The 17,649-nt window shown below is 46.2% G+C and overlaps 1 protein-coding gene and 1 pseudogene across 2 annotated transcripts in view; one reads left to right on the plus strand and one right to left on the minus strand.

The window, feature by feature from the left end:
- Window positions 1–17,269, minus strand: part of PUS7 (pseudouridine synthase 7) — a 57,981-nt gene extending 40,712 nt beyond the window's left edge. Inside the window, exons 1-4 of one of the 2 annotated variants that reach the window (XM_075558527.1) lie at window positions 17,072–17,269; window positions 2,111–2,540; window positions 744–828; window positions 145–246 (exon numbers count right to left, since the gene is read on the minus strand). In XM_075558527.1, coding sequence (XP_075414642.1) covers window positions 145–246; window positions 744–828; window positions 2,111–2,508 — 585 coding nt within the window. In that variant the 5' untranslated portion in view covers window positions 2,509–2,540; window positions 17,072–17,269. The remainder of the gene's footprint in view (window positions 1–144; window positions 247–743; window positions 829–2,110; window positions 2,541–17,071) is intronic. The other variant, XM_075558528.1, reaches the window with a different exon arrangement.
- Window positions 9,686–10,278, plus strand: LOC142456518 (dynactin subunit 5-like; annotated as a pseudogene).
- Window positions 17,270–17,649: the final 380 nt, after the last annotated feature.

A 17,649-nucleotide genomic window follows, 5' to 3' on the forward strand; every position in this document is an offset into this window, starting at 1 on the left:
TCCCTTTCAGATCAAAGAGGAGACGCTCACTGCACCCTTTTGTTCCCCACTGTAATCTTTCAACATCGCTACCTTTTAGCATCCACCTAAAAAGAAGCAATCAAAACCCTCAAGAATCTTTTCGTGTATTTTTTCACAATTTACCTCAATGGCAACACTGGTTTCCTTATTTTTAAAAAGCTGTAGCTCTTCCAAACGCTGCTTTTCTTCCGCTGTCAAAACCATAAACACCTCTTCTGAGGGGTCCTTTAAAATAAGCGGAGAACTCCCAGTGAGTCAAACACGGAATTGGACACCAGAAAGCTCTGTATTTCTACCATCCCTAGGAAATGCGATTTTTTTTTAAAGTAAATGAGATTATATTGAACACAGTTCTGGAATATGATTTTTTTTAAATCATTTACTGGGGGCTCTTACAGCTCTTATGACAATCCATCCATCCATTGTGTCAAGCACAATTGTACATATTTGTACATCATCATTTTCAGAACATTGTCATTCTACCTAAGACCTTGGTATCAGCTCATTCCTCCGCCTTCCCACCCCTTCCCTCATGAATCCTTGATAATTTATAAAAAAAATTTTCATGTCTTACACCAACTTCTGTTTCCCTTTACCCACTTTTCTGTTGTTCATCCCCCTGCAAGGGGGTTATAGGTCGATCATTGTGATCGGTTCCCTCTTTCTCCCCTCAAGAAATGCTACTTTACACAGAAGATGACTTCAGTTAGAACTACTTCTACCTCCTCATCCACGGGAACAGACAAGTCATCCAAATGGCTGATCCGCCCATCTTTTCCTATCTCATGAACAACGAAGTCAGAGTATCTGGTGGAAAGAAAACACAATGTTCAGAGAACAGACCTTTCGTTTTTCTTTTTTTTAAAAATTAATAAATCTTTTTATTGGGGCTCATACAGCTCTTATCACAATCCATACATACATCAATTGAGCAAAGCACCCTTATACATTCATTGCACTCGTCATTCTCAAAATTCACCTTCCACTTGGGTTCCTGAAATCGGTTCGGTTTCCCTTTTTTTTCCCCTCCCCCTTTCGTTTCTTATTATCTTGAGGACAAAGTTTATTGCCCACTGTGTCTTCCAGTTCTATCAACAGGATTCAAATGAAAGCCACTTCTGGTTTCCTACTAAATGCTGTGCCGCATCGTAGCTAAGGCTTTGCTTCCGAGCTTAACAAGAGGCCCTCTGAGCTTCTAACCTCGGCGTTCTTCCCGAGAAATGAACATTACCGCGTGGCTACACAATCCACACTACTGAAAATCATAGAGTACTCTAAGTGGCTAAGTAAATCAACCTAAACAGAAACAAAGCCTAACCCACTGTCATCAAATAGATGCCAGCTCATGGTCACCTGTCAGGACAGTGCAGAACTGCCCTTGAGGATCGCCAAGGCTGTAATTCTTTCCTGGAATAGAAAACCTCCTCTTTTCTCCCACGAAGTGGCTGGTGGTTTCAAACCACCGGCCTTGCAGAATGCAGCCCGACTCGTACCCACTATGCCACAGGGTCCCTAAGTCAAGCTGGCACTTTAGAAATCGTGTCTACTGTCGACTATGCCAAAGCTTATCTTAAGCAAACGACTTTACACACATCATTGAAAGGGATTTCAACAACCCCAAGGTGGTGCTATAGTCCATTTTTCAGATGAGGAAACTGAGGCTCATCTGGGATTCATGCACAACCTTCTTCGATGGTGAGATGTAGTACATCCCAGTCACCAGCTGAAGACTGCACGACTAATTCGGGAGAGATCTAGAAATCACTGAAAATGATTTCAAAAGAAATGATGGGAACTCATTACACATGAACAATGCATGACCTCTGGACCTTACTCTATTCCTTGAGGAGGTGTGGGCAGGAACTCCCCTTGATAAGGACTGGCCCTAATGATAGGTAACAACTCAAAGACATTCACTCATTTGGTCAACTCTCCCTGTCCCGCTTCTTTCTGGCCATCCATGCCAATGATCCTTGGGAACAGAGAAAGCTAAATGGAAGAATACAAGGCTGATTTTGTCTCTAAAGAAAAGAATATAAATAATTAGTTATCAAATTTAACTAATATCTTATACATAAGCTAAACATACCTTTCTTTTAAAATTCCTGAGAATCCTTCATGGGAACTTACAAACTTGGTGATGCCCACATCAAGTTCAGTGAGTCCATGCTTCATCATGTCTGCAAAACTTTCCACTTCCTCCTCCTCCTCACCTTCCTCTGAAAGGCCATCTTCTTCCTCCTCTTCCTCCTCCAACTGAGCTTCAGAATGGTTCTTAGCTTCCCCAGCACTGACAGCTCTGGCTGCCAAAGGTACATTCTCCCTGCAGCGGAGAGCGTCACTCTGGAGCTGGCCCCGGTCTTCGCTCAGACAGCATTCAGAGACCCTCTGTCTCTTGACCTCCTCTCCAGGAGCTGGGCTCTCGTTATCTTCCACGGCCAGGGACCCACGCTTCAGGGACACCCCAGGCATTTCTGTCGTCTCCATTTTTGAGGCTTCAAGAAAGCATTTAAGAGAACCTTTGGGGAAGACCAAGAATAGAAAACAGTGACCTACAAAGAAACTGGTTTCAAGCAACAGAGGTACAGTTAACTCTGTTCCTCCCCAAACCTGTGTTGTCTAGTTGATTCCAACTCACTGAGGCCCTTCCAGGACAGAAGAAAACTGCCACACTGGTTTCCAAGGCTGCAGATTACTATGGAAGCAGAGATCCTCATCTTTCTTCAGTGAAGTGGCTGGTGGATTAGAACCACTGACCTTTTGGTTAGCAGCCTGTTTGTTTGTAAAGCCCTAACAATGATGTACTAATATAACTGTTCTTGGCATTAGCATATAGTTTTAGTAGGGTAAAAACTTCACAATGCATCTGTATGAGACTTAACAGTAAGCATACAAATCCTTAAAAATACACATGCCAAAGAAACCAAATTATGTACACACACACACCCTTTGACCCACAATTTGAGAGATTAATCTTAAGAAAATATGTGCATAGTTTAAGCTATAAGAATACACATCACAGAGCTTTCGTATCAGTAAAAAAAAATATGAGCAGCAATGAAGCCTGGATACATAAATTGCAGATTATATAGAAATAACATGAAAAATAAAACAGGAAAGGTGGCTACACCTTCCTGCATAGGACGTAGGCGGCTAGGGACAGCAGTGGGAGACTTGCTGTTTTCACTGAGATCCATTTTTGCATCGTTTGACTTTTTCCTTCATGTGTCTGTGTCAGCCATTGGAAAAATCTGAATCCATTAAAGCAGTGTCTAAGATGAAGTACATATTTCAGAACAGAGCAGCTGGAGAGAGGCCGAAACAGATGGCAGTTGGAATAAATGCATACATCCAAGACTCTGCGTCTATTCTGACGTTCTTAGTGAGATAAGGATAAAGGTTTCCCAGTATTATATAAGGAGACATTCAAGTTAATAATAATCTCAAAAATATATACTCACAAAGGAAATGAATGCCCTAGATTCCCAAGGGTTGGATTAACAAGAGACTCGCCTATTGAAGCAATCTATAGAAGAGTTATAATGATGAACTACATTTTAATAACCCTTATTGATTTTTTTCTCACTGTCAAAATCAAGAACGGAAAGAAAAATAAAAAAGACAGAGGGGCTGTAAATCTATTTTAAAAATGGGCTCCCACCATGAAAAACAGTATCCCCCAAATAAAACGTGGAAGGCAGGTTAGGCCAATGAAAACATATGAACCTAGAGTCATTTTTAATGAGACTTCTCCATTTAAACAACTAAGAAGGAAAAAAGGCGTATACATGCAAAAAAGAAAAGGAAGAAATGACTGTAAGAGTTATTAAGAAATAAGACAAAAGACATAGGCTATCAGGGGGGAAATTCTGAAAAAATAGAAGAAATGAAGAAACAGAAGCAGACAACAACTAGTAGAAAATTCTAATTCAGATAAGAAAATACTTATTGTTCTAGCAAGGCACACTAATAAGTTTCTGGTTTAAGGATCAAGACGTTACATGCCCTTGAAACACACACCCTACTACTCAGGAAATGTTTTTTCCAATTGGACCTCTCTGATTCCTACTTTACGGGCATACAGGAGACTCACTGGGCGACCGAGGCAGAGGTGCTATTTATTTCACGCTCACTTTAAGCCAACAAATCTGCCCTCGCAGAGTTTGCAGAAAGTGAAGGCGGGAGAAAGGGGCCAAACCCTATGCAGCCAGGGCTCATGGAAACACAGAAAGGAAGCAGGGCCGTGGTGCAGGCACCAGAGAAATCCGCATGAAAGACTTCAAGCTAACCCTGCACCACATTTCAAGGAATAAAGAGCTATGAGGTGGTGGGACTTGAAATTGGTCAGGGGTGGGAGGGTGGGGGTGGGGTGTTTGGACACACCACGGAGCCTGGTGTACTGGGTGGGGGTAGGGAGCACCTTGTGAAGGGAGAGGGTGCATGGGAGTCAGCAGGCTAAATGCCAGGAATTACATCTGATAATAAAGGTATCAAGCAGGTTGATGACCAGATTAGATTGCAAGCTAGGAAATTTCCTGGCCCTCTTGAAGATGAAAGGAAGTTTGGCTGAAAGACCTGGTACTAAATAAGGCAAAGATGCCACCTCAGCAAGGAGCCCTGGTGACACGGTGGTTAAGCACTCAGGCGAAATGGTCGCCGCTCAGTCAGATGACAGCCTTGGTAACCCTAGGGAGTTCTGGGCTGCCCTCTAAGGTCTGATTTGGAATCAACGCAACAGCAGCAGAGTCGGTTGCAGTGCCTGGTATTCCACACAGCGCACTAGGGCAGCCTGGCCTAAGCCAAGTCCCAGGGGCATCGCAGGTTGCCAACTGGAAGGTCAGCAATTCAAACCCACCAGTCTGCTCCCAAAAAGATTCATAGTCTCAAAAACCCCAGGGAGCACTTCTACTTTGTCTTACAGGGTTGCTATGAGTTGAAATGGACCCGGAGGAAGTGGATCGGGAGCCCTGGTGGCACCGTGGTCTAGCACTGAACTGCTGTGAGGTGGACGAGCTGCTCTCTGGGAGAAAGATGAGGCTCCCTGTTCCCATAGATCTGAGGTCTCAGAAGCCCTCTATATGAGTGAGAATCAACAGTGGACTTGGCTTTATGGAGGATCTCAGCTAAAGCTGAAGCAGGGGAGAGGGAAATGGGTCCAACGAACAGTCAGAGAGTAGTGGGGTGAGGGCTCGGTGAGAAATATTGGAATAAAGGGGACATGCTCCAGGTTTACTTGGGATTTTTATCTTGGGGACCTGAGAGAAGAGTATCCTGATCCTGAGACAGATCGTAGAGAGGAGCAGGGAGTGAGCCATCTGACGCCTAGGCCACAGTACCCGTCTTGTGCCAAGTGCGCCCCTTGGTGCCCGGGTACCTCCACGCAGAGGTCCTCACACCACACCATGCCACACATAGCTGACCAGTGGCGAGGCATGGTCCCCAAATGACATGCTGTGGCCTACCTATCAGAGACCCTGACAACTTCCAGGGGTCAGAACTCCAGGGGAGTAGTAGCTACCCATCGGGGCTGCTAACTGCAAGGACGGCAATTCAAAACCACCAGCCACTCTGCGGGAGAAAGATGAGGCTTTCTGCTCCTGTAAAGACTTAGTCTCGGAAACCCATAGGGCAGTGATTCTCAACCGAATGCCGCGGCCCTTTAATACAGTTCCATCCTCATGTTGTGGTAACCCCCAACCATAAAATTATTTTCCTTGCTACTTCATAACTGTAATTTTGCTACTGTTATGAATCGGGTGATCCCTCTGAAAGGGTCATTTGGACCCCCAAAGGGGTCGCGGCCCACAGTTTGAGAAGTGCTGCCATCGGAGCAGTTCCACCCTGTCCTATGTGGTCACTCTGAGTTGGAATTGACTCCACAGCATGACGAGAGAACTTTCAGCAGGGAGGCAAGTCAGATTCCTAACAGGCAGAGTTTCAGCCTGGCCCATGGCTTTATGGTCGGCAGTTTCTACCTCCTTCTCTTCGTGCAGAGAATGCATCTTAGTGGTCATAAATTGTGGCAAGAAAGCTGATGGTGCCCGGCTATCAAAAGTTATAGCGTCTGGGGTCTTAAAGGCTTGAAAATAAACAAGCGGACATCTAGCTGAGAAGTAACAAAGTCCACATGGAAGAAGCATACCAGCCTGTGTGATCACGAGGTGTTGAAGGGGTCAGGCATCATCAGAACAAAAAATTGTATCATGTGAATGAGGGGGAGTGCGAAGTAGAGACCCAAAGCCCATCTATAGGCCACTGGACACCCCCTTACAGAAGGGTCGCAGGGAGGAGATGAGCCAGTCAGAGTGCAGTATAGTAACAATAAAACATACAACTTTCCTGTAGTTCTTTAAGCTTCCTTTACCCCACTATCATGATCCCAATTTTACCTTACAAATCAGGCTAGACCAGAGGATGTACACTGGTACAGATAGGAACTGGAAACACAGGGAATCCAGGACAGATAAACCCCTCAGGGCCAATAATGAGTGTAGCGGTACCAGGAGAGTAAGGGAAAGGTGGGGGAGGCAGGGGGAACCGATGACAATGATCTACATATAACCCTTGGCTGGGAGGGCGGACAACAGGAAAGTGGGCGAAGGGAGACATCAGTCAGTATAAGACATGGAAAAATATTAATTTATAAATTATCAAGGGTTTGTGAGGAAGGGAGGATGGGGCAGGGAGGGAGAAAATGAGAAGCTGATATCAAGGGCTCAAGGAGAAATAAAATGTTTTGAAAACGATGATGGCAACAAATGAACAAATGTGCTTGACACAATGGATGGATGTAAGGAGTGCAGTAAGAGTTGTACAAGCCCCCAATAAAATGATTGAAAAAAACCCAAAATCTACTCTTCTCACTGCTGTCAGCATTGTCCATCATCCAGTACCTTCGACCACTGTTTCCCACGCCTCAAATCATTCTGCCCACCCAACAGGTGCGCACTCCCAATCGGACAGGCGGTCAAGCACCCATTTCATGTGTCCCCAACAACCGGTATAAGAAGGCCTCTGACTCCTGGGCTGTCCCGTTTACTCCGCTGTCCTGTTTTCCCAGCACGGGTCTGCACTACCCAGGCCAGCACCTGAGTATTACTCCCCCCCATTTTCTAGCTGTGTAAGCACACCAAGAGAATCTCGGGAATGGGCCAAGCCCGTTCTTCAGCTGTACAGTGGGAATGATACATACTCTACTGGATTGGCATGAAGAGTAAAGGTGAAGTGAGATGATGAGCAGACAGGGGCCAGCCATTGTTTGTTTTAGCGGCTCTTAAGTCAGCCCCCAACTCAAGGCAGCCCCACGCCTGATGGAAAGAAAGGCTGCCTGGTCTTGTACCATCAGCACCATCAAATGCAAACTGGACCATGGCCAGCTCTGTTGGAACTAAACACATGCTAGGCACCTTTCCTCTCTCTTTCCGTGCCTCTGGACGACTACAAATCCCCTGAGGGTGCTCTCTCTTTGCCAGAGTGGTGTCACACACACCAGTAGATATGCTGTCCAATTCTTAAAACTCCTCCCGTCTCTAGAGATCAAAACACACACCAAGTAGGGAGGAATGGGGAGCGGATAGCATTGATGATTGTATAACTCCACTCAATGGATTGAGCAACAGAATTGTGGGTGAACAGATATACTGGATTATGTAAGATATGTCAATAAAACTACTATAAAACAATCAAAACCCCCAACGTAGCAAATCACTACTGAGATCATGGCTCTGAGCAATGATCATCCACCAGCACCTGTGTCACAAAAATGGCACACCTGGACATTATGTACCTGAAAGGACACACCATTACTTATTAAGTACCCCTATGTGTTCAAATGTCATCACTGTTTAGTGATAAGGGAAGGTACACAAGAGACAGATGATAACATTAAACAACACTATGCCAAGGAAACCAGCAAAACCCTGAAAGTGGGAAACTGCAAAAGCAAAACTGGGGTTCGCCATCAAATTACAATGTTAAAAAGAGGCTCAACCTATAGATTAAAAAGAGAGGTACTGTTGTTAAGTGCCTTTGAGTCAATTCCGCTCAAAGCAACCCTTTAGGACAGAACAGAACTGCCCCAAAGGATTTCCTAGCCTGCAATTTTTATAGGAGCAGACAACTGGGTCTTCTCTCCGTCGGAGAGGCTGATGGACTTGAACCACTGACTTTTCAGTTAGCAGCTGAGTCCTAGCACTTCAGCTCGACTATCATACCACCAGTGCTACTTTAAAAAGGGAAATATTCAAGAAGAAAGAAAATGCTTTGAAACTGATTGTGGCAGCAATTGTACAACACTACTTGATGTGACTGAAATATGGAAAGTTATGATATCTGTAAGAGCTCCCAATGAATGACTTAAAAGGGGAGGGGACATTAAAGAGATATAACTAAGGAGCTGCGGACTTTTCTTAGGAAGGATTCCCACAGGCCTGCCCATCTCCTAATTTACACAGAGGTCGCCAGTAATAAATAAATAAGGAGACCTGGTGGCACGGTGGGTTAGTTACGCACTGAGAAGGCAACCCAGAATGTCACCAGTTCAAGCAGACCAGCTGCTCTCTGGGAGAAAGATGGAATAGTCCACTCCCATAGAGAGGATACGCTTGGGAACCCTATGGGACAGTTCTACTCTGCCCCGTAGGGTCTTCTCCAGACCCCGGAACTCCCGAGATGACAGTTAATTTTCCTTTTGTTTTGGTATGCATAACTCATTCAAGCCTCCACTACTTCTCCATCAATCCTAAGACTTATACATTATTTTTAACCCCATTTTAAGACTTAAAAAAAAAATCAAAGCACAGAGATGAAATATCTTGCCTAAAGTTCCCAGTATAAGAGGTTTACTCAAAGTGAATTAATCATTTCCCACCAAAAAAAAAATCTTTCCCTGAAGAATTTTACCACCAACTAAACTACTGGTCTCCCATGTCAGAACATGGATGTCACCTCAACTCCTCACTTTAGTGAATGTATAACTGAGAGACAGCACCTGTTATGCCCAACATTCCTAGAATAAGAATCTTAGTAGATCAACTAACCATTGTCTTATCAATTCACAAAGCAGAGACATTTGGGCAATATCCAACCCCTCTTCCTGATACGAAAGGTCAACCAAATAGGAACAGAAGGGACAAACAGGCAATTCCTCAACAAAATTAAGGGCATGTGTGCAAAACCTACAGCCAACTCTCAAGTCAACGGAGAGAAACTGAAAGCATTGCCTTTGTGAAGAGGAGCCAAACAAGGCCTTCCCTGTCAGCACTCCTACTCAACAGAGTGCTGGAGGCCTTAGCTAGAGCCATAGGCAAGAAAGGAAAGTTACAGGCACTCAAATTGAAGCTCAGATTTGAAGTACGGACCAGTGTTTTCTTTCTTTCAACAGTTTTACTGGCACTTCATCCACACATTATACAATTCAATAGTTCAATCATATCAAGAAGAGTTGTACAATCATTACCACAATCAACTTTAGAACCGGACCAGTGTTTTCTATTCTTCTTACCTATCTGGGAATGGCAACTAGATCTAGATTTGCCACCTATGAAGTGGATCACTCCGGAGACCTCGCTAAGCCTCAGCTTTATTCCCTTAAAAACAAACTTAAGGGAAGCCCCGGCTGTTCTGGCGTGACTGAGTCGGAGCGGCGGCCGGGAGGCGGCCAGCCATGGAGTTGGGCGAGTTGCTCTACAAGTCTGAGTACATCGAAACGGCGTCTGGGAACAAAGTTAGTCGGCAGTCCGTGTTGTGTGGAAGCCAGAACATCGTTCTCAATGGCAAGACCATTGTGATGAAAGACTGCATTATCCGAGGAGATCTGGCGAACGTAAGAGTCGGATGCCACTGTGTGGTGAAAAGTCGTAGTGTTATAAGGCCGCCGTTCAAGAAATTCAGCAAAGGTGTTGCGTTCTTTCCCTTACATATTGGGGACCATGTCTTTATTGAGGAAGACTATGTGGTCAACGCAGCCCAGATTGGCTCCTACGTGCACGATGGAAAGAACTGTGTGATCGGGCGCCGGTGTGTGTTGAAAGACTGTTGCAAAATTCTCGACAACACAGTATTACCCCCCGAGACTGTGGTCCCACTGTTCACCGTCTTCTCAAGCTGCCCAGGACTCTTCTCCGGGGAGCTCCGAGTGTACCCAGAAGCTGATGATCGACGTCACCAAGAGCTACTACCAGAAGTTTTTGCCCCTGACACAAGTCTAGTGTCTCCTTCCTATCTTGAATTTGCGTGAGCTCTGAGATGAACTTGGGGACAGAGTGGGCCAGTCAGCATCTGCAAAGAGCTCTGTCTCCTTTTTTTTTTTTAATTTAAATCCTTTATGATGTTGTACTTCTTCAAGGCTCTAAGTTCTTCAATATTTAATAACAATGCCTGGAAGAATTGTTCCCCCCCCCCCAAAAAAAAACAACTTAATAAGAACCTGAACTTCGGCCATGTTATTGGGAGAGACCAGTCCCTGGAGAAGGACATGATACTTGGCAAAGGGGCAGTGACAAAGAGGAAGGCCCTTGCAAAGATGAACGGACGCCGTGGCTGCAGCAATGGGCTCGCACGTAAGAGTGATTGAGAGGAGGGTGCAGGACTGGGCAGAGTTTGGTTCTGTGGCACAGGGTCGCTATGGGATGGAACGGCCTGGATAGCATCAAACAGCAAATGGAAGCTTTCTAGGTGTCCTGGTGCTGCTAACCCAAGGCTGGGGGTTCGGGCCCTTCCAGAGGTTCCACAGAAGAAAAATGTGGGAGTCTGCTCCCTAATGATCCCACAGCAAGCCCTATGAGGTAGCTCTATCTTATCCTAGAGGGGCAATATGATTTGGAATTGACTTAACAGCACTGGGTTTGCTTTTTTACATTTTTCATGGATGGTTTACAACACAGAAGGAGTCCTAGTCACATTGTAGGATAAGTAATGGGCTGTTAGCTGCAAGGTCGTTAGTTCAAATCTGCCAACTACTCAGTGAGAGAAAGGTGAGACTGTCTGCTCCCTTAAAGGCATTCTGTCTTTGAAACTGTAAGGAGCACTTCTACTCTGTCCTATAGGGTCACCAAGAGTCAGAATCAACTCAATGACAGGGGTCTGGCTCTAGACTTACAAGGCAGAACTGTATTTGGACAAGTTAAGGAAGAGCTTCACAAACCTTAACCTAATTCACAATGAAAGTTTTTTTAAAAAATAAAATAGTTGACTAAGGGGTCGGCCCCAATCCCAACTACTATGTGGACACCTGCCCCTCTCCCCAGAAGAATTTATTTCAAAGGACAGCATTGAATCTGCAGCTCTGGGAGAGGGACATATCTGATCACAGCTCACGGGAGCAGATAAAGGGGGAAGAGGAGAGTGTGGAGCACATCCTGAACCACCAAGCATCGAGGACGATGTTCCCAATTAGAGCAGGCAGTCCACAGAGAGGACCACATGGTTGGCCCCACTATGAGACATGACATCCCTCACTGATCCACAGCCCTACAGGGGACAACACTGGAGACACAGTGTGGGAAATGCGCATGATCTGATCCTGCCACACCAAGGCAAAACACTAAGTGGGTGCAATAAAACACCAAGGGAACGGAGCAGTAAGGTCCCCAGGGAATGCTTTGGGGCCAGGGCATAATGCCCCAACAGACTGGACTGGAAAACACTCCTAAAGGCCAACAAACAGTCCTTGAACTAACTACAAGCTTTTCTTTCTTGTTGCGCTTTGGTTTTATTTGGTCATTGTTTTGTTGTATCTTGTTGTTTGGTTTTGCTCTGTGTTATTTTTGTGCATGTTATTATCTCCGCAGGTCTGTCTAAATAAGATAGGCTAGATGAACAATCTGGAGGAGAAAACAGGACGGACAGTTCTGGGGGGACATGGGAGAGGGGGAAGTGGGGGGAAAGGAAGTGATGTTAACAAACCCAGGGACAAGGGAACAACAAGTGATCCAAATAGGTGGTGAGGAAGGTGTAAGAGGCATGGTAGGACTTGATCAAGGGTAATGTAACCAAGAGGAATTACTGAAACCCAAATGAAGACTGAGCATTAAAGTGGGACAAGAGGAAAGTCAAAGGAAATAGAAAAAATAGCTAGAAGGCAAAGGGCATTTATAGAGGTCTAAATAAAGGCATGTACATATGCAAATATATTCATATATGCAGATGGGAGAATAGATATATGTACATATATTTATAGGTTTAGTATTAAGGACCTCCACTCAAGTACTGCCTCAATGCAAAAATATTTTCTTCTATTAAATTGGCATTCTATGATGCTCACTGTCCCAACACAACCGCTGAAAACAAAGCAGGTGAACAAGCAAATGTGGTGAAGAAAGCTAATGGTGCCCAGCTATCAAAAGAGATAGCGTATGGGGTCTTAAATGCTTGAAGGTAAACAAGCGGTCATCTAGCTCAGAAGCAACAAAGCCCACATGGAAGAAGCACACCAGCCTGTGTGATCACGAGGTGTTGAAGGGATCAGGTATCAAGCATAATCAGAGCAAAAAGTCATATCATATTGAATGAGTGGGGGAGTGCGGAGTGGAGAACCAAAGCCCAATTGCAGGCTACTGGATATCCCCTTACATAAAGGTCTCGGGGAGGAGACTAGTCAGTCAGGGTGCGATGTAGCAACGATGAAACAGACAACTTTCCTCTAGTTCCTAAATGCTTCCTCTACTCCCACTATCATGATCCCACCTTACAAATATGGCTAGACCAGAGGATGTACACTAGTACAGATAGGAACTGGAAACACAAGGAATCCAGGATGGGTGATCCCTTCAGGACCAGTGGTGGGAGTGGCGATACTGGTAGGGTGGAGGGAGGGTGGGTTGGAAAGGGGGAACCGATTACAAGGATCTACATGTGATCTCCTCCCTGGGGGATGAATAACAGAAAAAATGGGTAAAGGGAGACGTCGGACAGTGTAAGCTATGACAAAATAATAATTTACAAATTATTAATGGGTTCATGAGGGAAGGAGAGGCAGGGAGGGAGGGGAAAAATGAGGAGCTGATGCCAGGAGCTTAGGTGGAGAGCAAATATTTTGAGAATGATGAGGGCAATGAATGTACAAATGTGCTTTTCACAATTGCTGTATGTATGGATTGTTATAAGAGTTGTATGAGCTCCTAATAAAATGAGCAAAAATAAATAAATAGATGGACACATAAAATTAAAATAAATAAATGAAATAGTTGAAACCAACCAACAGCTTCCCGTGATTTTTTGTTGTTGTTCTCTGGGCTAATGATTAAATATGGCTTTCTCCTTCAAACACCTTTTAATTGAATTTTCTTTATATTTAATTTTAAAAGACCCTAACAAGCCACAATGAGGAATGAAATTCAGACAGATGCTATAACACAGATGAACCCTGAGGACATTGTGGTAAATGAAATTACAGCCAGACACACAGGCACACACATACGAACCCGCTCATATGAGGTACCAAACACCAAAACCCAACCCATAGCCATCAAGTCCATTCTGATTAGGGTTTCTGAGACTGTAAATCATTACGAGAGCTGCCAGCCTCATCTTCCTTCTGCGTGACTGGGGAGTCTGAACTGCTGACCTTGCGTTCAGCTGCCCAGTGCCTACCTCACAGTTAGAATGGGCAGATTCAGAGGCACACTGCTGCTGTTTGTTGTCAGGGGCCATTGAGTCGATGAGGACCACAGCAACTCCAGCACAACAGAAGCCAAACCGCAGTCCTGCGTCAGCCTCACAATCGTTCCTATGCTTGAGCCCACCGATGCAGCCACGGGCCTCCTGTTTTTCACTGCCCCTCAACACTGCCAAACATGTCCTTGTCCATGATGTCATAAGCCTTCCTCCAATCCTGATGCCACCTTCATCTTCATATAATTTTAGCACACAGACTGAACAAGTATGGTCAGAGGATACAAGCATACCGCAAACCTTCCCTGATCCCCCCCACCCCCCTCCCCCAACCATGCAGCATTCCCTTGTTCTGTTCTCACAACTGGCTGCTCTTGATGCATGTACAAGTTCCTCATGAGCACAATGACGGGTTCTGGAATCTCCATTCTTTCAAGAGGACTGAGGTCCAATAAAGGTTACCAGGGGAGGGAGCACAGGGAGCAATGGCATTTCTGCTTAGAGTGATAAAAAACAAACAAAACAAAAAGCACCTGGAAATAGTAGTGATGTTTACATAAGACTATGAATGTACGTAATGGCAACGTTGCAGTCAACAGTGATTAAGATGGGGAATTTCATGTAATGTACATTTATAATTAAAAAGGGAGAGGAAGCATGTACTTGGAAGGGAGGGGGCACTAGCTTTGAGTGCTTGTCTGTTTTACTGAAGAAAGCCAGGACGATGCTGTGCTGCACACATACACTACAACAGCATTGCAACTGCCGAGTGAACCCTATAAGGACCAGAAGCTTCATTCTACCTCTGGGGAGAAAATGTCTGCTGGCATTACTTTCCCACAAAGTCAAAATCTACATGAGTCTCTGATACCTCTGCACGCCGATGCTAATGAAAATGTTCTCAGTTGGGCAGTAGTTTAAAACCTTTTCATTAAGGTAGCAGATTGACCGATTAGCTTCCTCTTACACCCAAAACAAAAACAAAGTTTACTATTTTCAGAAACTGGGCACACCAAAGACAACAGTCCTTTCAAATGATGTCCTCCACATTAGTCCTCATCCTACTGTGACTCAAAGCCCTCCACAAACTCCACGTTTAAAATGCAAGTGGCCCCCAGACCCTACAAGTCTTTTGTTTTAATTATTTTGAGGCTCATACAACTCTTATCACAATCCATACATACATCCATTGTGTAAAGCACATTTGTACATTCTTTGCCATCATCATTCTCAAAACATTTTATCTCCACGTAAGCCCCTGGCATCAGCTCATTTTCCCCCTTCCTCCTGGCTCCTTCCTTCATGAACCCTTGAAAATTGATATGTAAACTGGTCGACAAATAGCTTTTGAGCACCTCCAGTGTGCCAGACACCTTCCTTGCCCTGGCAACCCATTGCTGTAAAGACTGCAGTAGCCAAGAAAATCCTCTGGGGCAGTTCTACTCTGTCATGCGGAGTCCACTCCATGGAAGGCAAAGGCTGTGTTTCATTAGTACGTGCCTATCAGATGACAAGTTCAATGCGAATAAAACACTGAAACGGCAAATGTTTTGTTGCATATAAAGAGGGAGCTTCAAAAAGTTCATTGAAGGAATGGAATTAAAAGATAATAGTGTTTCCCTTGTTATTTGGAAGTTAGGCGGTGTTTTCATTGGCTTGTTTGTCCCTCTGCTTGCAAGTACCATCCAGGGGTTATGCTAACCAACCACTGTGCCTGGCACATAGTTGCTTAATAAATATTAACAACAACAAAACATAGTGGATTTTTTCTATGAAATTTTTGAAGTCCCCTTGTGTTTACTATCCCACCCCCCAAGTTTTCAAAAGAATTGCTGAATTAATAAATTTGGATGTCAACTACTTGACTGAATTTAGTCGGCCTATCCCTCTCCTTCTCACTATGGGCAATACAGTGTGACTTTGGAAAGACTCCACAAGGGTATCCCGGGGGTCAACAGAAAATTAGAGACTTGATAGCCCTATGTTTTCTGAATGAAAACAGCAGTCTGACAATGAGCTGAATGTCTGAAAAAGGAAACGTCTAAAAAATTGCTTCCTAGGAGCAGCTCCTACAGCTCTCAGCACAGGGGCGAGTCAGGAGTCTGTGCAGGTAAATTTCAGCAGGTACAAGAGGCACCTCCATTCCCTTCCAGCACATTCCCTGGGGAAGACTCTTCTGGTCCCCAGCCTCAGAAGGGTGGCTCCTAATTCGGGAAATGTACAGAAAACAAAGTACCTGTAGCAGGCTCACAAGAGGAAGTGGTGTGTGTTCTGTCCTACCGCCTAGTTCTCTGCATAGCACTTGGGGTCTTAAGAGCTTGCAAGGCACTGGAGCAACGAAAGGCCTGGCTAAGGGCCATGAAACCATAAGAACTGAATGGGACCAGGCTACTCTTACTGAACATATTGGTCAAAGTTTCTACATTAGAATCCTGACCAAAAGCAGTAAAATGCAGAACAGATTTTCAGATTCTTATGGACTCTATCTAGACTTCTGGAGCCATGGAATGTGGAAGGAACCATGATCCAACTGAAACTATTGGGATCCTATTGATCTCCTATTGAGGTCATCGTGAAACGTTAAACCAAGAATATCCCCTAAGGAGGGTGCAGGGAGGGTAAAAAAAAGAAAGAAAAATGAGGAGCTAATTCCAGGAGCCCAAGCGGAAAGCAAGTGTTTTGAGAATGAGGACAACGAACATATAAGTGTGCTTTACACAACTGACATATGTATGGATTGTGATGAGTTGGATGAGCCCCAATAAAATGATTTTAAAAAGAAGAATATCCCCTAAAGTATTCTTGAAACCATAAAGTAAACCAAGTCGGGTTAAACCAGTGTCCACTTTTGAAGAGTAAAGGTCTCCCTGAACAGCACGCTCTGTTGAAGATGTACATGGGACCGCCTGGACAGACGGGTACCCGAGGGGGCGGTGAATGCAAGCTAACGGGGAGGAACTCCGGAGGGCGGGAATGGCTGCACGGCTCGGAAGATCTCACCAGTGTCATGACACGATACGTGCAGAAACTGCCGCACGTATTCCAGACGACAACAAAATGAATAAAATGTCGAAAACAGAAACAGCGATGAGAGGATGCAGGACTAAAAGCACGTGGGCTGGACGATGTGCACTACACGCCGTAGGGGCAAGGCCAATCTTCCTTTCCGGCCCGAGCTCGGAGAAGAGTTGGAGGCTCTGGCAGGGAACGGGAGTGACAGCGCCGCAGGGGGCCGGAAGCGCGCGCACCCCGGACAGCTCGCACGCGAAGCGGGGCCAAAGCGCAGGACCCGGCGGGCTCCGGCCGCGCTCCGCGGGCTCAGCTCGTAATGGAGGCGCCGCGGGCTCGGAAGCCCGGGCCGGGACACAAGCCCAGTCCGCGCGGCCTCACGGGGCGGGGCCCCGGGGCTGCACCCGGAGCCCGGCGGCCGCGCACTTACCCGAAGCCTGGGAGCGCGGCGCAGCGCGACCGGAGCGGCGAGGGGGCGGGCGCACCGCCCGGGGGCTCACTCGGAAGAAGGGGCTGCAAAGGCGAAGGAGCTTAAGCAGCGCCGTCCGCGCCTCAGCTCCGAACGCTCCCAGCGGCCTTTGGCCGGGCTCGCACACATGCGGCGCACCGACGCGCCACGGCCCAGGAGGCCCCGCCCCGAGGCGGAGGCCACTTCACGCTGTCGGCCCCGCCCACCAGCCCCTCCTCCGGGGCGGAGCCCACCCTTCACCTCCGGCCCCGCCCACCAGTCCTCCTCCGGGGCGGAACCCACTCTTCACCTCCGTCCCCGCCCACCAGCCCCTCCTCCGGGGCGGAGCCCACCCTTCACCTCAGGCCCCGCCCACCAGTCCTCCTCCGGGGCGGAACTCACTCTTCACCTCCGGCCCCGCCCACCAGTCCCTCCTCCGGGGTGGAACCCACTCTTCATCTCCGGCCCCGCCCACCGGCCTGGCCTGAGCCCCTTCCCAGCGAGTCTGCACTTGTTCGTGCATCCAGTGCCTTTGCCAGCTGAGAGGGGAGGAGCTCACG

The sequence above is a fragment of the Tenrec ecaudatus genome, chromosome 9, assembly GCF_050624435.1.
Source record: "Tenrec ecaudatus isolate mTenEca1 chromosome 9, mTenEca1.hap1, whole genome shotgun sequence".
NCBI classification, from domain to species: domain Eukaryota; kingdom Metazoa; phylum Chordata; class Mammalia; order Afrosoricida; family Tenrecidae; genus Tenrec; species Tenrec ecaudatus.